The 27,004-nt window shown below is 32.3% G+C and overlaps 1 protein-coding gene across 3 annotated transcripts in view; it reads left to right on the top strand.

Moving 5' to 3' along the window:
- LOC140451418 (uncharacterized) overlaps positions 1-27,004 on the top strand; it is a 72,343-nt gene that overhangs the window by 31,906 nt on the left and 13,433 nt on the right. For all 3 annotated transcript variants that reach the window (XM_072545209.1, XM_072545207.1, XM_072545208.1), the window contains exon 2: positions 22,527-22,772. In XM_072545209.1, the coding sequence (XP_072401310.1) occupies positions 22,607-22,772 (166 nt within the window). In that variant the 5' untranslated portion in view covers positions 22,527-22,606. The remainder of the gene's footprint in view (positions 1-22,526; positions 22,773-27,004) is intronic.

The raw sequence follows: 27,004 nt of genomic DNA, 5'->3' as shown, positions 1-27,004 counted from the left end.
CATTCCGTTATGATTGTTTTTAACTGTCTCCAATCCATGGATTTCCATTCCTCGTCCAAAATAAGAATGGAGATCCGGTCCGGAAACCGTTTTCCCGAGTGGAAGTCGAAATGTCAAACAACAATTATAAAATGTAATTTTCATTACAATCAATTATGGCTTGATTCCATATAAACATATTATTGTTCAGTTATGTTTGGTTATCTAACGTCTATTAGTCTGTTATTATTTGTTATATCATGGATCATTTACTACCAAGCTACATTACTCGCCAATTAAGCTGTAATTTGTTATTATTATTACATGTAGAGAGTATTTTTTTATATCATATCTTACAATATATGTATAAATAGAAAGTATTTGTGGCTGTTTAATGCTCATGTTAAAAGACGAAGCAACATAAAAGAAAATATTCCAAAAATAAATGTTTACTACCGCGTGAAATGCCAAGGGATAAATTTAAAACTCTTATAGGTATATATTCTGAATTTAAAAAGGCAGTAAATGTGTTGTGAAACATACAGAAAAAGTTTTAGTACGTTTCTTGCGTAATAAGTGAATAAAAGTTAGTTCAAATGAACCTTTTAGTACCTGTTTTATAATTTTGTACTGGAAGTGCTGATAATACATTTTTTTTGCGATATTTTATAGCTAAAGTATACTTTATTTCAGCGATTTTTATGCATCAAATGGATCGTTTGTAGTTGCGAGTTGGGAAATGTGCATTCGGCCTTATTTTTATAATTTCTTATCTAATATTTTCAGATTTATCAAATTAAAATGTATTCAGTAGATCCGCTGGATCTTTGCACATTGTCATCATTCGTATAACGAGTATAGGAAATAAACCTAAAACTTGTGAGCCAAACTTACGTCGGTTATAAGAATTAGAAAATGGCTAATATTACAAAGGACGTTTTTATTCGTCTCTTTTATTTCATTTATTACATTTTGAGAAAAGTGTTTTCATTGCCTATAAGCAAATATATGGGTTATGATCTAAAAAACTGAATAGAAATCTACCTCAGAGCTTTATCATCTTGAATATTTTGTTTATTCAGTATTAAATATGGTTTTTAGAATTAATTAATGACGTTTTTACTACTGATGAGTCATTTTTAATAAAAATTTTGGTAAAATGTTGCATTTTGTTAACACATTCACGACCAACCGTCACACATGTGTGACAGTGAAGTTTTCGTAAGAACTGCTGACACACATGTGTGACACCGAACTTACGTGATGAAATGTAAAATAACTTTACCACGGTTTATCACAGTGGGTCTAAATTTGGCCACAGTCCACCTGAACAATCCTTTCACACGATATTGCTGGGTTGTGATCTCGACGTTTAAAAAAAGAAGAAATAACCTATAAATTTATAGCACGCATGCATACGTGCTCTTTGTAGAGTATGGTGGGGATCAGACCCAAGAACACTAAAATTAATATATAATGGCTTGATAACTTCTCTCGACAAAATTTTATGAAATTAAACCGAATACAATTCCAAGCTTTGAGAACAACACATGGGATGATGAAATCTACTCCCACTAATGTCATTTTAGCAGAAAGTGCAACTATCGATCTACACCATAGATTTAAATGGATTGCCACGAAATACATAGCAAAGATTAGCACAACTCCAAATCACTCATTATTAAATATGCTTCTAGACTTAAAAAAATATCATGGTTATCAACAAGGATATTGGAAGGGAAAAAATCCAACATATTTGATTGACGCTCTAACAGAAGTTAAAAAGTTTTTACCATCAATGAACACAAGTGACATACCAGCCTGCTACTCAAATGAATATGATATCTACACTTATAATGTACCAATTATAAAAACATTATTAAAAAAAATAGTTCCCATAACCTTTGGGAATATTACAATTTTGTAAATTCGTATTACTATAATTACATACAAATATTTACAGATGCTTCAAAAAAACAAAAAAATCAAAACCTTGAGGAAGCCAAAACGGGCATAGGAATACACATACCTAGTATAAATTATTCCTTTTCTGAAAAAATTCCTTCACTTATTAATATCTGTACAGCAGAAATAATAGCTATTCAAAAGGGTCTAATGATTTGTGAGGAAAAAAGTTTTGATAAAGCTATAATATTTACGGACTCAAAGAGCGCTATAGACAACATTAATAACAATATGATAACTGCAACAAAAGATTACAGAGTCTTGCAAGTTAAAAAGAAACTATACTATTTAAATAAATACGGGAAAGATATTAGATTATGTTGGATTCCTGGACATAATGATATCAAGGGAAATGAAATAGCTGACAAACTGGCAAAGATTGGGGCTGAATTAAATATTCCTGCTAAAATTCGATTAAGTAACTTGGATATCATGCCATTATTAAAAAATGAAATATGTTCTATGCATCAAAATAATTGGTTAAATTCTTTTCAATATAAAGGCAAGTGGTATAACAACATACAAAATTTTTTTCCTAATAAACCATGGTTTGACACAATCCCATACATAGATAGGCGGCATATTACTACCATTATTAGAATGAGGAGTGGTCATTGCCTGACAGGAGTACATTTATATAAAATCAACATTCGCGATAACCCAAACTGTGAATGTGGGCAAATGGATACACTAGAACACATATTTTGGGAATGCCCAATAAACAAAATAAAAGACTATGATGTCTATCAGGAGCTGATCAAAATTAATATTAAAACTCCAATTAACATACCAATGCTTCTATGCGAGATTAACCCTAAAATTATCAAAATTCTTATCAGATTCCTACAGATCAACCATATAAAATTATAACCTTAATAATAACCTATCCAATATTAACATTTAAACCAACTATAAGAAAATAGAAAACATAAATAAAATGTAGATATGTAGAAAAAATGTCTATATGTCAATGATAATTGATAATAGGGCATGAGATATTCTCAGACTCACGACAGTGGCCCAAAAATTAACAAAACAAATGTACTGGCTGATTATTCAGAAGAATAAAAGACAAAAAGAAGAAGAAGAAGCAGAAGAAGAAGAAGAAGCACGCATGCAAACGTCAAATACAAAAAGTGTCGTTCCCTTATTATTTGTTTCAGACATATTAACAATGTCAAAACAACATCTAAGTACACGAGATCTTAGATTAGAGGCCGAGATAGCTAGTAGGGAAGTTAGTGAGTACAGAGATACCGAAAATATTGAATATGAATTCGAGGAGGACCATCATGATGAAATATTTTATTCCACTGGAAGTGAATATTCTCCTTCTCATTCTGGAAGAGAGACTCAGGATACTAGCAATGATGGGGGTGAGTCGAACAATGATGGCAGTGAGTCTAGTAATGATGAGGGTGAAGCGAACGATGCAAATGAAAATGTGGTACAAGAAAATGATGAGGCGAACCGGCTTAATGTAGAGAAAGTTACTTCAGTTTACTGAACAAGAAAATATATGAGTAGAAATTCCTGTTGACGTAACACCTATTCAATATTTTTCATTACTATTTGATGAAGAGCTTTTGATAAAAATCGTAGAGTGAGATATTTTGACTGACCCAGATCGTATTTTAATGGTGATGAAACCAGTTTCTACATATGTCCCAAATCAGGAAAAGTTATTGCACATAGAGGATATAAGAATGTCTGCAAAATCGGAAAAGGCGAAGAAAAAGAGGCTATTACAGTTTTTGTATTTATATCAGCTTCTGGGAAGATTTTGCCTCCTTGTGTAGTGTTTCCATATATAAGACCACCAAAAGATGTTATAAACAGTATACCTGCTGGTTGGCTGTTAGGAAAATCAGAAACCGGGTGGATGAAATCAGATATATTTTATGATTCTATTGTTAAAGGTTTGAACACATCGATGGAAGAAGAAAACATCAAAAAGCCAGTTATCGTTTTTGTTGATGGATATAACAGCCACTTAACAATGCGGCTCAGTGCCTGCAGATGTAAGTGTATTCAAACCTTTAAAGTCACAATGGAAAGATACAGTACCCGAATGGGCAACTCGTCTTGAAAATGTTAATAATATTTTGAGCAAATCAACTTTTTGTCAATTGCTCAAAAAAGTTTTAGAAAAAGAAAATTTGCCTGTAATTATCAGCAATGGATTTCGCAAGTGTGGCTTATATCCATACAATCCAAATGCCTTGGATTACTCAAAATGTGTACAAAATATTCTTGAAAAACATCAGAATTCCACTAAGAATGTTAAATCTCCAGACAAGAAAATAAAGAACAGGCATTTGAACACCGCCATCAAGATAATTAATCAGCTTAGTAACGAGTTGAAAAATGCTGGAGTTGACTCAAAAATCGTTGTTGATGGTTTAAACACAGCAAAGAATAACGATGCTGAATGTCTCAATTCAACCGAAAATTCAATTAGTCAGGCACAAATGACATAAGTTTTCCTAATCATACACATAATCAATCAGACATAGTGTCACAACCAGTTCAAGTTTTTGATATAAGTTTACCAAATATAGGTGATTATACACTGGAAAATAATTTGAATAATTTGACAGAAAGTGACTTAAATGACTTCGAAATTATAACCAAATTTGAAGTCATACCACAAAATCATGAAGTCCAGGAAACACAGCAATCAGAAGTTGCTGAATTTAATGCAAAACACGCTAAAAGATCTAAACTGCCACAAAGAACCTACGACACATGATAAGTTGAAAATATCATCTAAGGAATCTGAAACAGAAACAAACATTAACAAAGATAAAATGGAGGATGATAAAGAAGAAGAATACGAGAGATATGGATAGAAGAAGAAATTCCCCAACAATGGAAGAAAAGTATAATCTGCCCTATTCATAAAAAAGGAGACAAACTGTTGTGTCAGAATTATAGAGGCATCTCTTTACTTTGTTCGGGATACAAAATACTCACAAACATCATTAATCGAAGACTACAACCTCTCACGGAAAAAATCATCGGGGAATATCAAGCAGGGTTTAGGCAAAATAGATCTACCATTGACCAACTATTTACAGTTAAACAAATACTAGCCAAAGCATGGGAATATGACATGGACGTTTACAATCTCTTTGTAGATTTTAAACAAGCCTATGATTCAATAGATAGAACAATTCTACCTAATATACTGAAAGAATTTGGCATACCATCAAAATTAATACGGCTAGTGCAAATGACAATGACAGAAACAGAAGCACAGGTATGTATTCAGGGACAGATCACTGATGCGTTTACGATAACGCAAGGACTGAAACAAGGCGACGGACTAGCTCCAACGCTCTTTAATCTTGTTCTGGAATATGTAATTAGACGGTTGACGGTGAGCGGAAATAACATACTTACAAACAAGTCTACCCAATTAGCAGCATACGCAGATGACATAAACATAATGAGCAGAACAATGAATGCAGCGGAAGAAACCTACGTTGAGTTGAAACAGAGTGCAGAAGCAGTAGGGCTAGCAATAAATACAAATAAAACAAAACTACTCATACAAACCAGATCAAATAGACCGGTGCAACAACACTTTATTGACGATATAGAACATGTAAATAGATTCACATACCTAGGAATGGATCTGGTCGCAAGCAATGAAGAAGAACCGGAAATAAATAGAAGGCTTGTGCTGGCAAATAAAGCCTATTTCGCGATGGGCCACATATTCAAATCGCGAGACGTACACCGGAAAACAAAACTCCGGGTCTATAAAACAATAATCAGGCCCATAGTAAGTTATGGTTGCGAAACATGGGTGGTGACACAGAAATCTGCCAATGCATTAGATGTGTTTGAAAGAAAAATATTACGTAGGATCCTGGGCCCAATAAGTGAAAACAACAACTGGCGAATTAGGTACAATAGAGAAATATACGAGCAATATAGCGAACCACCTCTAGCACAACATACTAAACTGCAGAGATTACGATGGGCAGGGCACGTGGTCCGCATGCATGAGAATAGAATCCCCAGAAAATTATTAAATGCAAGAATGCAGGGAAAAAGACCTGTTGGAAGACCTAAAAAGAGATGGGAAGATGAAGTCGATGAGGATGCCAGGAACTGCCTGGGAACGCGTTCATGGAAAAGAACAGCGGTAAATAGAGATGGTTGGAGAAGCCTGTTGAAGGAGGCCAAGGCCCGATTTGGGCTGTAGCGCCATTGGATGGATGGATGATAAAGAAGATCGAATGGAAGACGAACTTTTAGAAAACCATAACTACATATATTACGGAGAATATAAAAATAACAAATAAAGAGTGTAGGAACCCAAACCCACCGAAAATGATATTTACTATGAACTTTACCTAGTACATCTAAGACCATAAAAAAGAAGATGTCCATTAATAGAATAGGAGCAATTTCCTCCGATGAGTGGACACAGTTTGAGAAGCAGAAGGAAGAAATTAAGGAGCAGAAAAAGAACGATATATTGATTAAAAAAATTAAAAGACTGGAAGCTAAGGAAAAGAAGGAGAAAGAAAGACAAAAGAAAAAAAAGAATTACAAAAAAGAAAAGCTGAAAAGCTATTGAAGTCCAAAAACATTAAAAAGAGGAAGAATAGTACAACATGCACAGTGAGCAGAATAAGGTGTGACTCGTGTGAAGAGGAACTGACTAGTGACACAGAAATAAACGAATTAAAGAACATTGGTTGTGACAATAATTGTCCTGCGTGGTATCATCTAAAATGTACTGAATTTGCTGGTAACCTTTATGAGACTGTATTTATAATAAAGAGTTTTTATGTCCAACATGGAAAAATAAGTAAGTGGCTGACTACAGGGTAGACATGGCTGACTTGCGGAGAAATGAGGCTGACTACAGGTGAAAAGTGCCATATTTTGTTAAGTGTTGTTTTTTATTATTATAACATAATAATAACATTTAGTTAATCTCTTTCGATAATTTAATAAACAAAGTTTCTGATAAAAATATTTGTTTTTATTTAACGCCTTTATTTTTTTATATGCAATTGAAACAAATTAAGATTCTCACTAAAAGGCTCACTACTGGGTGTTTTACCCTATTTAATGTCATTATTAAAAAAAAGTTATTAACATTTATAAATTAATGCAAAAATAAAGGTTTTTGTTTATATATTTTAATTTAGAAACTCGTAAATTTTTTTTTATTTAAACCAAGTTTTATTTAAACATTTTTGTTCCAAAATTTATAAGAAAAGTTTTATAGGCAAAAAATAAATGTTTCGATGTTTATGAATGTTTAAGAAAAACAAAGCAAAATCATTTCTATGTCTTCAAGGTTTTGTCATCAACTATCTCTCATTATACATTTTAGAACTTTCAAAAATCTTTGTAAGATTTTTACGTGAAATCGGTGATTGTTGAGTGCATAATTAAAAGAATATACAAGTGCTGTATACGAAAATTATAAATAGCAACATTCACATAACCGTGGTTTCACGAGTCATTCAAATTACCGATCATGATCATTAATGCGGTTATAAAAAAGTTGTTGTTACTATGCAATATTTACCTCCCGGAGTACAATGTTGCCTAGCAATTTGCGATCGAACGGGAGAGCTCGTTAGTAGGTAATAAAGTACAAATATTTATAGTGTTCATAAAAAATTTTATTACGTGCCCAAAATATAAATAGGAAATAAATGTTTTGCAACAGAAATTATACCATACCACTACTAAATTGGAAAAGGTGATGAATAGTTTAGCACGTGTGTTACTATGGTAAAAGTCAGTGAAATCACGTGTCAACAATGCAGTCTTTAATTTTTTCAATTATACGCTTTAACACGTGATTCCCGATGACTTTTATCAGTCATATAGTAATACACGTTAATAGCTATTCGTAACTATCTTAGTTGTTGTATTGAACATTCTACTTTTTCTTTTATTATACAGGGTGTTTCAAACAAAGGTAACCCCGTCTCTAGGGTAGGTAAAAAACTGAAAAATAATTGGGGTTTGCTTAGTAAAAAATTTTTGCAACGCCATCCGTTTTCAAGATACAGGGAGTTGAAAAAAAATTACGCATTTTTTACGATTTTGCCGAAACTACTGGCAACATTGTAATGAAATTTTATACGAATATGTTTTGGAAGCTGATACATCCCATAAATTTGTTTTTTTATCTGATTCTCATAGAGGGCGCTAGTTACACGGATCGCACTAAGTATTAGTCAATATAACTTTTTTAAGAGTATAATTATTAATCAAAATTTCAAGTAAACTTAAACATCACTCAATTTTATACGAAAAATGTACTCTTGGTAAAACTCGATACTGTGTACCGTTTTCGGCATATTTTGATTTGAAAATTATGAAGTAATAATTGATGCTGGTAGTAATGATAAAGTTCTAATAGGTATACCTCTATTTTCTCCAAGTGTGCCATGGAAATCTGACATTTATTGATTGTTATGACGATAAGTCAACAATAGTTAGAGTTTTGAAACCTTGTTATTTGTAAAATCAAATCAAAATGTAATCATATGTTGAATACACTGACATGTTAATAACCTTAGGCGAATGTTTAGGGTGTTCTAGTGCAGTTGTGACACGTTATGCAGAAAAGTTTCCTAGAAGAAACTTACCAAGTAAAAAAACATTTAGAGCCGTTGAACGACGTTGTCGAGAAACTGGGAATGTGAGACCAAATAAAATAAATTCTGGTAGACCAAGAACAACAAGAACAATTAATAAAGAAAATAATATTTTAAATTTACTTGATCAAGATCCAACAGTTAGCGTAAGGAATATAGCAAGACAAACAAATACTTCTTCTTCAAGTACTTGGCGGATACTGAAAGAACAGCAATTACATCCTTATCATTACAGACAAGTCCAAGAGCTCTTGCCAGATGATCTACCGGTTAGAGTGGATTTTTGTGAAAGATTGCAACAAAGGAGAGCCCACAATCCAAATTTTTTAAAATGTATTCTTTTTACGGACGAGGCCACCTTTACGCGACAAGGTATGTTTAATTCCCATAATGCACACTACTGGTGTGATGAGAATCCACGAGTCAAAAGGGTATCACATTACCAACACTCATTTAAAGTTAATGTTTGGGCAGCAACTTGAGGTAACAAATTAATAGGTTATCATATTCTACCTGGAAATTTAAATGGTGATATGTATCTTGATTTTTTAAACAATTCCTTATTCGAGATATTAGAAGATTTAACGCTAAACGAGCGAAGATCTTTATTTTTTATGCACGATGGAGCTCCACCACACTTTGATAGAAGGTGTCGTAATTGGTTGAGTAATCATTTGTCGAATCGATGGATTGGTAGAGGTGCAGAAGCTCTGATTCATTGGCCTCCTCGGTCATGCGATTTTTACCCTTTGGACTACGCAGTTTGGTCGTATATTAAGGAAAAAGTCTATGCTACAGAGGTAAATTCACGCCAAGAATTGGAAGAAAAAATTCAACGTCAATTTAATGACATCATAGCTGATCCCCTACCGTTTAGAAGGTTAATGGAATCTTTAGAAAAAAGAATAGACTTGTGTATTCGCGAAAACGGAGGGTATTTTGAACACTTACTGTAATTGAATTTTATTTTATGCTCTTAGTCATTAATTTAATTTTCTTCTTGTGAGTTTTGTTTAATTACTAACTATTTTTTACCAGCATCAATTATTACTTCATAATTTTCAAATCAAAATATTCCGAAAACGGTACACAGTATCGAGTTTTACCAAGAGTACCTTTTTCGTGTAAAATTGAATGATATTTAAGTTTACTTGAAATTTTGATTAATAATTATACTCTTAAAAAAGTTATATTGACTAATACTTAGTACGATCCGTGTAACTAGCGCCCTCTATGAGAATCAGATATAAAAACAAATTCATGGGATGTATCAGCATCAGCTTCCAAAACATATTCGTATAAAATTTCATTACAATGTTGCTAGTAGTTTCGGCAAAATCGTAAAAAATGCGTAAAATTTTTTTTCTTCAACGCCCTGTATCTTGAAAACGGATGGCGTTACAAAAATTTTTTACTAAGCAAACCCCAATTATTTTTCAGTTTTTTACCTACCCTAGAGACGGGGTTACCTTTTTTTGAAACACCCTGTATAACAAATTTCGCTATCGGTTTGATGTTTCAATGGATCACATAGTGATCCTATTTATGGACATTATTGATCGTTGAGTGATTGTTAGAATGCTAGATTTTTTTTATACTAGTCTCTTAACAATAGCTCTCAAACAGTTTTGATATTGTTGGTAATACAGTGAAACTGGGATAATTCGAATTTCAGAGGACCGTTAAAAAAATTAGAATTATCCAAAAATTGGAATTAAAAATATATCTACAAAAAACAAAGATACCTACATAAATATCTGCAAATGAAAAAAATCAACAATAGTTGATTTACACTATTTTGATCACTTGCGGAAGTTTTCGTTCCTATTCTTGCCCGAATTTTATCAACCGAGTAAACTGGGCCAACAAAATTCGGCCAAGAATACCAATTAAAACATTTGCAAGCTATAAAAATGGTCAATTATTGTCGATTTTTATCATTTGCACGTGTTCTCATTGGTATTTTCGATCAAATCTCACGAAATACGTAAGAACGCGTCATTAAAACAAATAAAATATATTTAAATAAAAATAAAAAATATTTTGTCTCAAAACATTTATTTTAAATAAGACCATGTTTTGTTACAATTACCGAAAAAAACAGACTTTAACTTTTTCCAAAGAAATCCGAAATTTTTAGCTGATTTTTAGAATTTAGCTTCTCAGTAATGACAAAATAATCCAGGATATTCATTGAACTAAAAATGGAGTGACTTACGTTATTGTCAAAGTACCGTCTATCCGTCTAAGTTGTGTAATATGGTTCATTGCTTCGGCCGAACTCGGAACATGTATTTTCCCCGCAACTGATGACGTATCGTCTTCATCACTCTCTTGTTTTTCATCATTGTTCTTAAGCACTTCAGCGATCATCTGCATCTCTGCATCGGTTATCTCACCACATACTGCAACGCCTTCAACTACGTTCACAAAATCTTTATAAGAGATGGCAAGATTAGAAATGACATCCTTCCAGCCGTCAATTGAAAGCAGCTCTTTTGTTAAAGTGTCGTTAGCGTTTTCTGTTTTCTCCTCATTTTTTTTTTCGAAACCAGCTTTGGATTCGAAACCTTTAGATTTTTCTATAATTTGTCTGAGATTGAGAACTTGTTCTCGTGTGCCTCTTCCAGGGACAAATCCACATTGTTCTTGTGGGATCTGTGGTAGAAGTATTGATTTTAATCTCTCGTTAATTATAGTAAGAAGAACTTTACTTGCGTGGGAGATCAGGGCTATAGTGCGGTAGTTATTACAGTCAGTTGGTGAGCCTTTCTTATAAATGGGTATGAAAGTGAGCTTACACCAATCATCTGACTATTGTACTGTGTTCCAGATTTCATTACACAGTTTGAACATTACTTCAATTCTTATGTCTCCCATTTCTTTAAGTGTTTCTGCCGTGATTCCGTTTTCTCCTTGAGATTTTCCAGTTTTTAATTTTTTTTATTGCGGTTTCTATTTTCGATTTTAAAATATGTGGTTCCTTTTCGTCATTTATTTCTTCTGGATTCACGTCTTCATGGTCACTATGAAATAACATTTCACAATATTGTTTCCATGTCGCTGCTATGCCCTCTAGATTGGTGATGATCGTTCCCAAGTTATCTTTAATTATCTGCGTTTGTGGTTTGAACTCTTTAGTTAAGTATTTTACTTTGGTAAACAGTTCTCTAGATTCTTTACGGTCGGCGTGTTTTTGTAGTTGTTTGCATATTTCTTTAATATGATTATTTTTGTCTCTTCTACTTGATGATTTTATCATCCAAAGTCTATCATTGCATTATATAATGCAGTTCTTTTCACATTGTCATAGGCTGCTTTGAAGTCGACGAAGAGATGGTGTGTATCTATGTTATATTCTAGTGACTTTTCTAGAATTTGCTTATGTGCTTGAATTTGATGTGTAGTTGACTTTCCAGCAGTAAATCCGCATTGATATTGACCAACAATATCCTTTGTAAAATGTTTTAGTCTTTCAAACAATACATTGATGAAGATTTTATACACAGATGTTAACAAAGTAATGCCTCTATAGTTCTTACACTCCAGTTGATCACCCTTTTCATGCAACGGACATATTATTCCCTTTAGCCACTCTTCTGGTACCAATTCATTCTGGCATATAAGTACTACAGTAGACTCCCTCTATAACGAGAAACCAGACAACAATAATAAACAGTGCATACATATGAATATGTAGCTTTTTAAAACATTAACCTCCTATAGTGAAGCCATTCGGAGCAATATAAGATGCTAATAAATATTGTTTAAATGGCGTTTTTGAAAAAAAGTTGTTTACTTTTATTGTCAATGAAATACGTTAAAACAAAAAACAGTTGTTTACTTTTATTGTCAATGATATACGTTAAAACAAAAAATCTGTATTCTGTAAATCTGTATAAAGCGCGTATTTTCAAGGATAACATAAACTATTGCTTCTGCAATTAGAAGAAGTCTGTCATTTTTGACTGCTTTAAATTGTCCAGTATTATTCTATCTATCATATTTTCTAAAGATGTGAAACAGTTGTATTTATTGTAAAGAAGTTTATTGCGGGCGGCAGTTAAGTTTATTGCGGGACAGTTAAAACGGGTATTTATTTATAACCACGGCCGGCTCTAAAATGTAAATAAAACACGTTCCTCGATCTTATTTTCTCTCGTTATAACCAAATTTGCCTCGCTATAGAGGGTTATAGTTCAATAGAAATTTCACGGGACATCTAATATACCTCGTTATAAGCGAAACCTCGTAATAACCGTGTTCGTTATAGAGGGAGTATACTGTATTAGTTTATGGATTGCTGCAAAAAGTTGATCACCACCTTTTTATACATTTCGGAACAGAATTCATCGATTCCTGGGGCTTTATTGTCTTTGAGTTTTAGGATGGCATTTCGGCACTTCTTCTCTTGTTGGGTCTTTACTGTGTAGTTGATGTTGTAGATTTTGTTGATTGTCTATGTTGTAACCTCCTTCAGTATCGTTTATATTTAGATGTTCGCTGAAATGTTGTGTCCATCCGTTAAGAACCCAGTTTTTATCATGTAGAATTTTACCGTTAGTATCTTTACAAATTTTTAATCGCGGCTTAAATTCTCGACGGCTATTATTCAAGGATTTGTAGTATTTCCTCATTTCATTTTTATCAAATATACTTTGAATCTTATTGAGAGTGTTCTGTTCGTATTCCATCTTCTTACGTCGATGGTTACGTTTTTCCTCTCTTCTAAGACGTCTATACTCTTTTTTTCTCCGTGTACAACCTGCGTCGATGGTTCTTTGATATGCTGCGTTCTTTCTATTTGTGGCCATTTCGCACTCATGATCAAATCAATGATTTCTTTTTTTCTGACTTTTTGCTCAATATTTCAACCGATTTCGGTAACACAATATCTCGTATATTTGCCCGTAGTTAGTTAATGCCTTCTTCTTGTTCTAAGTTTTCTGTCCTTATTTGATCTTCTATTTTCTGTCTGTATACATTTGCAATGTCGGGATCTTTTAGTTTATTAATCTCGATTTTTCTCTTCTTTTCCCGATCTCCTTTTTTAAATTGGATATTCTCTCTTTAAATCGTAATTCGAGACCCTATCATATATACAAGCCTTTTAATATATTATATCTACTCATATATACTCGAATGCGTATTCTACAGTTTAAATATTTTAATCAAGCTTTCAAAACCATTATATAACAAAAATAACAGTTTACCGATAATAACAAATGAAGGTATGCTAAATATGTATCTGGAACGCATTGTTCAACTACATTTATTATTACAATCTATGTATAATATGCTAAGTAGGTTTACCTGAAAATGTTAAAAACTATATTATTTACTTCGAAGTATTATTTGAAAGAAGCCCCTAAAAGTAGGGCACCTAGAAAAAACTAGAATATAAATTTAGACCAAGGTAACACTAACTTAATTTCATAACTATGTATAACTTTGTTTTCCACTTTTCACTTTTTAGTTATGGACTGCAACATGTGAATCAACTGTAGGGGAGACTGGGAAAGTTTGACGAAAGATTTAATTCCTATGATCTTTTATCTGCCTTAAAAATTCTCTTCTCCAGATTACAAGGTCATCTCTGTCCGTAAGCATACTGTTCCTGCCACGTTTTTCAAATTTGAATTGAAGTTTTTTCAAAAGCTTGTAAAAAGTAGTACGTTTGAAATCAGGTAGATTGGGGTCGTCGTTGACCTGTTGTAGAACTCTATCTATCGTGGGAATTTCATTTCTAAAAAAGAATTGATGCACTATTCTTCTTATCGCTACCTTGTCAAAATCATCTACAGATTCGAGTTTTCCTTTACGAGTGGTACATGTTTTTGGTGCAACTAATGTGTGTGTAGTTTTATATTCTCTAATAACTTTAAACACAGAACTATCCGATACTCCAACTTTATCAGCTACTCTTTTCTCAACAGCGGACAATATTAACGCCGGATTTTCTTGTAACTCGTGCTTATACACGTTTACAATTACTTCTTTAACGTCTACTTAAATGACCTTTTTCGATCTCTTTTTGGGGGAAGTTAAAGGTATGTTTACGAGTTCATCGGTAGAATCTGTGTCCGACATATTAATTTGTTTTAGTGACTATATACACAAACCTGCAAAGTATTATTTACAGGCTAATATTCTAATAAAATTATAGATAATAGATAGATAATAGATAATTAAACAGATATATTAAAAAGGTCAATACTCACAATCCAATATTTATTTTCAAGGTGTTACAGAAGCGACCGATTTCGAGGCTTACAATATTTGCCTCATCCGCAGGCATAGCAAAGAGTTTGAAGATGGAAAATCACATTGCACTATGATGTCCTTTTTTTGTTGTTGTTTTTGTCACAGGTTCTTACAAGGTAAAGACCTTTAGGACCTAAAGGTCTTTACCTTGTAAGACCTTTTATTTACATACATATATAATGATCAACACCTCACTACAATGATAGGGTCATAAGGAAAAGATGAAGACAGACAGTACCCTGGATGTAAGCGGAAAACTTCTTATTGGCGATATCTATATTATTGTTTTTTACCAAAACAAACTCTTTGATGGGCCTGAGGATATTGCAAATATTGTAAGCCTCGAAACCGATCGCTTCTGTAACACTTTGAAAGTAAATATTAGATTGTGAGTATTGACCTTTTTAATATATCTGTTCAATTATGGCAACCCTTTTATCATCATAATAGATAATTATTTAAATAGAGTCAAAATAATATTAAATTTCCTTACTTAAGTTGATAGAAAACAGCAAACACCTTAAACATTTTCACAGTTCTAAGTTTATTTAAATAACACTATAATTATAAACCAACACTAATTATACCAACACACACATCCATAGAGCTATTAAAAATAAAAATTATATTTATACCTATAATTAAATTCAACAGACATAAATGTGATTCGTAAGGATTATTGAATCCATATCTGTTAAAACTGCAAATTAAGCGTCTTTGTTTAGAGGTGTAAATTGTCGTTACTTGTGAATTTCTACTTGTTACTTTTGATACGCTTTTGTATATAATTAGTTACAGTATAAGTGATTTTGTAACAAGTAGATACCTCTTCAGCATCTCTAGAAATTGCGAATGAATTGATCACGCGTTCCTAGTGTTTATATTCTACTTTTCTGTTAGGCGAACGAACTTTAGTAGACTTAAAGGTGGGTAAACATATGCGAGCCGAACGGTATACGTACCGTACGCGTACAGATCCTTGAAAAATATTCTACATCGTACAGATCGCATACTTATCTCGATCCATGGAAAGCGACAAACCAACAACGAACACACATGTGCGAAATGATTCATTTTATTTATAATTTGGGTACTAATTTATGTTCCTGTTTTTGCTTGTTTAACAAAAATAAAAATATGTACAATAATCAGTTTACTGTTTTCTCACGTCTCTCTAGGAAGGAACACGTCATTCACACAATGTCGATTTGATGACACAATAAAAATGTTCGCTGCGTCTAGTAAGCGCCGTCCAAACTGAAAGACAAGCTTCCTTTGAAGTCGTGAAATAAACCGCAACAATTTGGTTCGCGACGAGTCACGATGAAACAGTACGCAAGCGGTTTTTTCTGCCGTACACATTACCGAATATAGCGTTCGCATACCGTATGCATACCGTTTGGCTCGTATATGTGTACCGACCTTAACATGTGAATCAACTGTAGGGGAGACTGGGAAAGTTTGACGAAAGACTACTTGGGAAACTACTGCCAACAAACTCAAGGGATGTCTAAGTCAATTAGAAACCAAACTCATCTTACCAAGTAATAGAAAAGACACTCAGTTGTCAGTGAAACATATAATTGTCGAGTGTCCAGTGTACCAGAACGAAAGAATCGTACTAACGTCAAACTTACAGTCTTTATTAAGTTATCTTAAAATGACTAAACTATATACCAGATTGTAAAAAAAATATTTTTCTTTTATCTAACAATATTTATCTTACTGTTTGTGTATGTCTCCCCGCTAATAACCCTTAGTGGTTGATGCGGGTATATTTGGTTAAATAAAAAAAGAAAAACTTTTATGTATAATTTTTTTGGATATTCTGTACAACCTAATGATTTTATTGCTCGTTAAAATTAAACAAATTTAAGCGGCAATTTACTTGTCGGTTTATATATTTCGTGTGTGTGTGTGTGTAGTTTCATTTTATGATTAGAGACATAATCTATTAGCCTATTATGTTTTGAGTTATTAATTAATTTTTTTTTTAACAATTGTCATAGAGAGAACCCGTAACAATAAAATCTTATCTTCTATTGACTTACATATAAGTACGTTCCTACGTTAATTTTTTTTTTTTATTATCATTATATTTTTTTTTTATTTATTTTTTTTTTATTTTTTTTTAATTTTTTTTTAATTTTTTTTTTTAATTTTTTTTTTATTTTATTTTTTTTTTATTTTTTTTTATTATTATTTTTTTTTAATTTTTTTTTACTGGAAGGAAAAGGAAAATATATGGTTTTGCTGATTTATTAAATACGCCTAGGGGTCTATCAAGGCGATTTGCACAACACAAAATTAGACCACGTATAGAAAGGTTAACAACTGGGTTAAAACAAAGGACTTATATAACTAACTTTTTATGTTTGAAATATATACACTGTTACCATAATACATTTAGAAATTCAATTTCATTTCACGTATGTGGCGAAAAATTATTTCATATATATGCAAGTTATTGGTTTTTATTAAATCTGATAAATTAAAAGGTCTTTTAATGCTAATTTTTTCCTTATTGATATACTCGTATATTTTTATTATAAATTGGTTTATACATCGTATATTTAATGAGCAATTTAAAACTAAATGCTCAATTGAGCCTTCTTCGCCACATTCGCAAAATGGAGTTTCGGTTAAATTAATTCTAAATTTATGTAACGGAGACAGAGCATGGTTAAATCTTATTCTACATAGTATTCTAATCATATCTTTATTAAAATTTGAGTTTTTGAACCACGTTGAGGACTGTATTTTTGGTTTTATATCTTTATAATATAATCCTTTGTTGGATAAATTGTACATTTTTTGCCATGAATTTATCATTTTTTTCCTTAGATGAGAATTTAGATCTTCAATTACACATTTATATTCTGATTCTTTAGATGGTTCATTATATTTAGCAATTTTATCTACTATTTCATTATTTAATATTCCACAATGAGCTTTTATCCAACAAAACATTACATTAGATCCTCTTAATTTTATTGTACCCACCAGGTTTATAATTTCAGATAACACATAATTAAATCCAATATTGTTATATTTAGAAATATTTTCAATTTTTTGTATTGAACTTTTACTATCAGAGAATATAACGTAATTAGATTTTGTTCTTGAGAAATTACTAATATATTTAAGTGCTTCTAATATCGCTATTAATTCAGCGGTATATATCGAGGTTTTAATATTTAGATCTACTACTGTACTAAATTTTCGATCTGGATCGTAAAACGCAGATGTAACCTTTAAATCTGATTAGGTGCATCCGAAAAAATATATGAATAATTAGGGAACATAGACTTTATGTCAGCTTGGAACATGCTATTCCGGATATATTGTGGAAATTCTGAGTAGTCTCTAAGATATCCTACTTTTATGCTGTCCAAGTGTTCTAATTCTATTTTAAAACATGGTAATTCTCTTGAAGTCGAAATGTCCTTACTAAGTTGTATTCTTACGTATTTGTACGATTCAATAATAGGAATTGTAGGCTTTTTTTGCCAATATTCTTTGACTAGATCGTAAATACTGAGCTCAAAGCATTTTTGGACTACTGGACTTTTCTTTGCATACATTTTTAATAAAAACTTCTCCGTTAAGTAATCTCTTCTGAAATTTAGTGGAGGTTCATTGCATTCTACATTTAAATTTGAAAAGGGTGTACTTTTAAGTGCACCTATACTTATTCTTAAGACTTTATTTACTAACCTATCTAATTTCTTCAGGTGAGTCTTCGCTGCTTGACTATAAAAAATTGACCCATAATCTATTATTGAACGAATATAAGCTTTGTTAAAGGTAAGCGTAACATTTGGATCAGCTCCCCAACTTGTATGACACACTGATCTTATTGCATTTAATCCTTTTTCTGTTTTTGTTATTAAGCGGTCTATGTGTTCGTTCCACAATAACTTCCTATCTATTACCATACCCAAATAGTTAATGGATGCTTGAACCTCAAAATTAACGTTATTGAATACTATAGATTGTGGTAATCTATGTTTTTTGGAGAATATACATGCTTGGGTTTTCTTTGTAGAGATGCTGAGTCCTATATTAAAATAATACTCTTCTATTGTCGAAAACATTTTACTCATTATATTGATACCTTGATCGATTTCAACTTTAGGTACATATATACACACATCATCAGCAAACTGTACAACATTTCCTCTTGTATTAACTTTTTTGTGTAAGTCTGAGGTATAAATGAGATATAGTAAAGGACTAAGGATGCTTCCTTGCGGTAACCCAACATTAGAAATTCTAGGATCCAATAGTTCATTATTGATTTGAAGTTGTAATTTCCTATTTGAATACAGTTTTATTATTCTTTTACCAAAGTCACTGGGTATTCCTATCTTCTCCATTTGTTGATAGAGGATATTTAATTTGATATTATCATATGCACCTTCTACATCTATGAATAGAGATACCAGGGATTTACGTTCAGAAAAGGATATATTAATGTCTAGGATAAGGTTAGCTATATTTTCTGATGTCGATCTTAGTTTACGAAACCCATATTGTTTATCACTAATTTTGTTATTTTTCTCTAACCATAATTCAAGTCTTCTCTTTACCATCCGTTCGAATGTTTTTAAAATACACGATCCTAATGAAATTCCTCTATATGAATCCGCTGAGTCTATATCTTTATTTGGTTTTAAAATCGGTATAATCGGTATTTTAGAATCCGAAAATTCAGCTTTCATCCATATTAAATTAATTATATTTAACAATTTTATTTTCTGACACCTTGGTAAGTAATACAGCATAATATAATGGACATTGTCTAATCCAGGAGCAGTATTTTTTATGACACTTTAAACTATATTCTAGTTCTTTTAGAGTAAATTCATATAACAAATATTTTGAGTTATTATTATTCACTTTTTTAGGATGATTTACATTTAAATTTGGTGAAACCCAGGGTGGAGCTAACTTATTTAAAAATTCTTCAGTCCAATTATCTTTCTTTACTTGATTTTTTGGGACATTATAAGTATTTTTGATTTTTTTAATTTCTTTCCAAATTTATTGCACCGGAGTATTTTTATTTAATTTATTACAAAATTCTCGCCAAGAAGCTTTTTTACTTTTTAATATTGTTTTTTTCTTAATTGCCTCTACTTTCTGATATTTTATGTAATTTTCATATGTACTATTTCGTTTAAATTCTAAAAAAGCTTCTTGCTGAAATTTTATAGCTTGTGCACATTCTGGGTTCCACCATTTTTTATTAAATTTACTATTGATCGTCATTTTTTTCTTAGGTATTGATAATTCACAAGTATCATTAATTATATTAATAAATGTATTATATATGTTATTAATATTTTCATCAGTATTTATATCTTTGGTGTCAATAGTTTCAAGAATCGAAGAAAATAACGACCAATCTGCTCTGTTCCATCGGGTTCTCTCATTAACTATTGTTATATTATCAACATCGCTTTCAATTATTATTGGAAAGTGATCAGAACCTAGAGATACATTTTTAACGTTCCAATCAAAACAGGAAGATATGTCACTGGAACATATAGTTATGTCCACAGCTGATTTATTTCTAGTGTATAATCTAGGTATTATAGTTTCGGCCCCATTATTTAAAAAACATAACTCACAGTCTTCTATTGCTGTTAATAGACTAAGTCCAGCCCTATCATTCTGATCGCAACCCCATGCATTATGGTGACAATTAAAGTCTCCTGCCACCAAAAATGGTGTACTTAAACTATTAAAAAACTTTTTCCATTCACTCTCTGATACATTTAAATTTGGTTTTGCATACACTGAATATATATTAAGTACTTTATTTGATTTTAATTTGACTGATATTGATATACTCATAACCTGATTGATTTTATGATGATTTGGATGACCTGTGAACTGAATGTATTTTTTAGTTAAAATAGCTAATCATCCATAACCATCATCTCTATCTCTCCGAAATATATTATAACCACTGAAATTAATATTATTTTTTTCTTTTAACCACGTTTCACTAATTATAGCTATATCAATATTATTTTCAAAAATAAATTTCTCAAAATGACCTTTATTGTGTACAATGGACCTAGCGTTCCACTGTACAATTTTGAACTTATTCATTATCTGCGAGAATACGACTTAAATTATTTTTAAAATCGTCAAACATTTTTATATTGTCTAAAGTTATTGAGTTATTCTTTAATACATTTTTAAAAGTGCTTATAATCATATCACAAACAGAGTTTATTTTACAGTTTTTATTTGAATTTGAGCTCATTGTTGATTGGGAATAGTTAGGGATATTTCTATAATTTTGATATACCGGTTGACTACTAGTAGATGGAGATGAAAGAATCTCCTTATGCTCGTCAGAATATCCTGAACGGGGATAATTAGGATAACTTTCTAAATTTCGTCTGCGTTTAACTGGTACTGAGTAATGAGTGCTTTTATTTACATTCTTTGTCACCGTTGCGTAACTATTATCATATTTTTTATTAGCCTCACTATAGGATAAATTTTCTGTGGCCATATATGTTTTAATTTGTTTCTGACGATGAAATTCTTCACAACTTTTCCTATCCGTTGCTTCATGATTTCCTTTGCATAAAATACATGATGTTAATTGCGAATTACAAGAATTTGTTTCATGTTCATTGCCGCATTTTCCACATCGATCTTTACCTCTACATTGTGCACTAACGTGACCGTACCTCATGCATTGTCTGCATTGGATTACTCGTGGAACATATATGTCTACCTACATCGTAAATAATTTTTTCTATTACTACCTGTTTAGGTATCATTTGCCCCTTAAAAGTAACAATAACTGCCATTGTAGGGAGTAACTCACCATTTACCTTTCGTTTTATTCTTCTTACTTCATAAACTTTAAAATTATTTCCATATTTAGGTTTAATTGTGTTTAATAAATCATCGTCTTTGATATCCTTGTCAATACTTTTTATTACGCCTTTTTTGTATGTAAAGAAAGTGGGTATATAAGCCTCGTAATTTTTTTCCTGAAATACTTTGGCCTCGACTAATTTGTTGGCACTATTGAATGAATTTAATTCGACTTTAACTTTATTTCTACCAGTTACAGAAATATTTAAAATGTTATCCCTGATCTCCGGTTCTGCATTTAAAATTAATCTAGCAGTAGAAATTTTATGAAACTTACCTATGTTTCCTTCTTTACTTTGCACAAATACATAATATGGACCTTGAACTATATTTGAACTATATTTATTTTTTTGTTTTATTATTTTTTCAATACCACCTGTTTCGTCGCTTTTTCCATTTCCGCTAAATTCCATATTCATTTCATCTATAATTATACTTTTTCCCCTATCAGGAGGTTCATATCTTCCGTCCGAATCCCCGATCATTACAATCAAAAAACAAATAAACAAACACTTAATAAAGACTCGTTCACGCACTGATAAGAACTTTACCTGACCACCACTGCCAAAAACGAACTGTATATATTTCGTAAAACAGTATATTTCACTTTTATTTTGACCAAAAAATGTTCAGAATCTTCGTCTACACCACAGTACACTTTCACATTCGTTATTATTTAATTTGAGGTGTATAAAAATGTCGTCTATTTGATTTATCTCTTTTGTACTAATTATTTATTAATTTTAATCTTTTTTTGGCTTACAGGTGATGAAGGGCAAATCTACGAAGTCGACGGCAAAGGCAGCTTGGTGCTGCAACAACAGTGGGCCACTTTGACTGCCAGCATGTTCCCAGAGCCCACAACGGCCTCAACCAGAGGCTGGAAGATATCTTCCGAGCGATTGCCGATTTTAGCTGCTGTGTTTTGCGGAGCTGCCTTAGTTGTTTGTCTGTTCTGCGCTTTCTTTCTCTACCGTTGCTGTGTCATGCCGCGAAGGGACAAAAATTTCAGTAAGTAATATTCAGTAAATAATAAAAAATCATTAATTTATTTGTAGGTACACAGTAAGTGAAACTTCTCGAAATTTTTAAAATGAATGTTTGAAGCGTATAAGTGCAAAACCAGACATTTGACCTATAAGTTGTTTTGAGTAAATCGCAAAAAACCTACCAAAATCGTAATTTGACACCAATGAACAAAATTTTCGTGTTTTAACCAAAATTTTCTATTTTTGATAAAATAGTTAGTACTAAACAAAACATAAATTTTATTAGACTTGTTAGTAAAAAGATACTTTGGTTTAAAAATTAGACATGTCTTGTTTTGCACGTGAGAGTTACACATGTCTGCTTATGCATCTAAATGAACCTCAACTGATTTTGTATTTCTTATAACATTGATAGCCTCGTGTATGATACTAATGAAAAAGGGTCGTAATAAAATAAAACTAAATTATAACAAAAACTAAATTATTAAGTTAATATCTTCAGTATCAGATGAATTAATCATACTTTCGTCTTCTGCACCTTCAGGATGATCTTTCGTACCCTCAAAATAATCTTCCGCATGGTTAGTGTTTTCCAAGTAGTTAAAAGCTTTTGTGAGGAAATGAAGACGTTCATCAGCCACCCAATTCACCACATAGTGTTTTGTTAACAAAGTTGATATGCTTTTTATTTTATCTGGTTTTAAAGGTCTCCTTACACTCTTTGGTTCTAACTGGATTTGAGTAATATTCTTTCCTTTTCTTTCTATTTGAGCAAATACTCGATCAGGGGAAAGGAAAGAATGACCAACTATGGGATATACGAGTTCTATACACATTATATGAAGTGAAGCACAGCAATATTGTAGTCAGTATTAAACCATTCCAACCAATCTGATATTCTTATTATGGCCCCCACAACCATCAACCACTAAACGCACTTTATCAAAGTTAAAGTTTGTCGCATGTGTAATAAACAGCGGAAACAATCTCATTTGAACTCCTCTGGCGATCATTCTCTGTCCATATAAACGATTTTATTGATTCAGGACTGGAAAAGATGGAATAACTGCAGAGATGCTGAAATATGGTGGAAAAGTGGTAATTAATATTCTACACTCCCTTTTTAACAAGATATTAAAAGAAAAAAGAATCACAAACAACTGGAAGGAATCCGTAACCATTATCCTACACAAGAAAGGGAATAAAGCAGATATAAAAAAGCTACCGTCCTATAACACGTGAGACAGGGTGACACAATATCACCGAAACTTTTCAATCAGGTTCTGGAAGATATTTTTAAAAGATTAGAATGGGAAGAAAAAAGGATAAAAATTTGTGGATAACGCTTGAACCATTTAATGTACGCTGATGACATCGCATTGATAACCGATAAAAAAGAAGAATTATTTGAAATGATGAAAGAACTGGACGTAGAAGCTGAAAAGATAGGCCTTAATAAGAATTACAGCAAGACCAAAATCATAACAAATACAGATGAAGGCATCACAATGAGGATTGGACAAGATGAAATAGAACAAGTTCAGGATTATATATATTTGGGTCAAACTATAAAACTTAACAAAGAAAACCAAACAGCAGAGATAAAAAGACGAGTTAGACTGGCATGGGCGGCATTTGGCAAACTAAGCCATATTCTTAAAAACAAAAGATATCCACAGCTTAAGACCAAAGTATACAATCAATGCATACTCCCTGTTCTCTCTTATGGTAACCAAACGTGGACATTTAAAAAACAAACATGGACAAAATCGACTAATGGAGAAAAAGAGAAACGAGTGGATAAGAGAGAAAACAAAAGTGAGGGATATTAGACAAGAAGTTGCAAAACTAAAATGGAGATTTGCCGGACACAATATAAGACAAAAAGAAGACCGATGGAACAAAATTCTTATAAGTTGGAGACCGTGGGAATATAAATGAAGCAGAAGAAGGCCCCAAATGAGATGGGCAGATGATATCAAGAAGCACGTGGGCTTTAGGTGTATGACTGTAGCGACAGACGGAGAAAAATGGAAAAGAATTGGGGAGGCCTATGTCCAAAGATGGACCGAAGAAGACTAATTAGATAGATAGATAGATTGATTCAGGATTAAGTGAGGACTGAATTTCCAGTTACAACTGTAAAATTGTACAAATTTATTTGCATACTAAAATAGCAGGCTTGGTCTGGAATCTTTGGTAGTTGTAGATTCTTTTGGCAATCAAAGGAAAATATTGCTACTGTGCGATTGTCTTGTCTTAATAACTCATAAAACGCTTTACTACGCAGTTTGTGTACGCGCTGTTCTGTGGGTTTGTGACTTTGTTCATTTTTTCTGAAAATTGGAGACATTGTGAACATACATCAACTTTTGGTGATCCAAAACCAATGTTGTATTGTCGTACAAAAATATTTCTGAAGAAACACTGCCTCACTTTTAGATGTTCCTCCGTTGTAGAATTATACATCTTCCACAGTTTCGATATATGTAGTTCACAAGGCAAATATCGTCTAATAACTGTTTTATTCCTGGCATAATGAGTTTCGCAGCAAATAATAGATTCAATGAAATGTGTTATAATAATTTGCTTTTTAGAAATTAATTTTTGTGAAGTTCTGTCAACAGACGCAAAGGCCTAGGAACGCGCGAAGCTCTTTTTCCACCTAATATACTGATACAAAGATGCCTGGACGTCAATCAAGATATATACGTATGTTTTAATGACTATAATAAAGCATTCGATAAAGTACGACATGAACAATTAATGAATATCCTAAAATCAAAGAAAATTGACTACAAAGACCTCAGAATCAGAAATCAAATTTATACTATAAACAGCGAGCAAAAATACGTGTTAACGAACAGCTGTCAGAAGAAATTAAAATTAGACGTGGAGTGTGACAGGGATGCCTGTTTTCGCCAATTCTTTTTAATGCCTACTCCGAAGAGATCCTGAAAAAAAAGCTCTTGAGGGTGAAACAGCTGGAATTAAGGTAAATGGAGTTCCCATTAACAACATTAAATATGCGGACGACACTGTGATCTTAGCCGAAAATATTAAAGATCTTCAGAGACTGGTGACCAGAATAGAGGAGTATGGAAAAGAGTACGGTCTAACAATGAACGTCAAGAAGACGAAATTTATGACAATATCGAAAACTCAAAGAAATAACGAGAATCTTCTAATAACCGGAACCAACGTCGAACAAGCGGTCAAATATGCATATCTGGAAACAATCATTAACTCCACAAATGATTACATTCAGGAGATCAAAATCAGAATAGAAAATGCTAGAGCAAATTTCAACAAAATGAGAAGAGTGCTATGTACAAGGGATTTAAAATTGGAACTTAGAGTTAGGTTGGCGAGGTGCTATGTTTTTTCGACTTTGTTATATGGAATGGAATCTTGGACCTTGAATGCGACATCAATGAAAAAAACTGGAATCATTCGAGCTGTGGGTGTATAGAAGAATTCTGAAAATATCGTGGACAGAACACGTCACAAACAAAGAGGTTCTGGGAAGGATGAACAAAGAAATTCAATAAAAACAAGAAAATTAGAATATCTCGGACATATTACACGTGGAGAGAAATACACCTTGCTCCAACTGATTATGCAAAGAAAGATCCAAGGAAAGAGAAGCATAGGGAGGCGTAGAATGTCATGGCTGCGCAACCTGAGAATGGTACGGATGTACATCAAGTGAACTTTTTAGAGCAGCCGTCTCAAAAGTCCGAATAGCTATGATAATTGTCGACCTCCGCCGCGGAAATGGCACTTGAAGAAGAAAAAGAATTTCTGTCACCTCCTCTTGTTTCTGCTGGCAAAACTCCTGTTTTATGATACTCCTTTAATATCCTTTCAATTCGGTTTTTTCCAATACCCAGTAACGCTTAGTATTGTTTTTTTACAAACAGGAACTAATCCTCTTGAAGTGTTGATATTGTACTACACACTGACTGTTTTTGGTTTTGTTGATGCCACCTAAGGCCTATTAATTTTGTAATAAATAACTACACTGGAGATTACACTTTACTAAATTTATTTTAGTAATACAACAAAAAAACTGAACAAAGGGATTTTTAGTATGCGTGGTGGTGGTAATGTCTATTATGGTTAGAATCGAGTCTCTCGTCTTCTTTTCTTTCTCCGAACATGCATGCTTCGTCGGCTGTCATACATAGCGGCTGCTGTGGGCAGAAGAAGAACCAATGTTGCCAGTGTTGCCGGTTACAAAAATAAGAATGT

The sequence above is a fragment of the Diabrotica undecimpunctata genome, chromosome 9 (assembly GCF_040954645.1).
Source record: "Diabrotica undecimpunctata isolate CICGRU chromosome 9, icDiaUnde3, whole genome shotgun sequence".
NCBI classification, from domain to species: Eukaryota; Metazoa; Arthropoda; class Insecta; order Coleoptera; family Chrysomelidae; genus Diabrotica; species Diabrotica undecimpunctata.
Note: the sequence above shows the minus strand (reverse complement) of the source record. Positions and strands in the feature narration are given on the sequence as shown.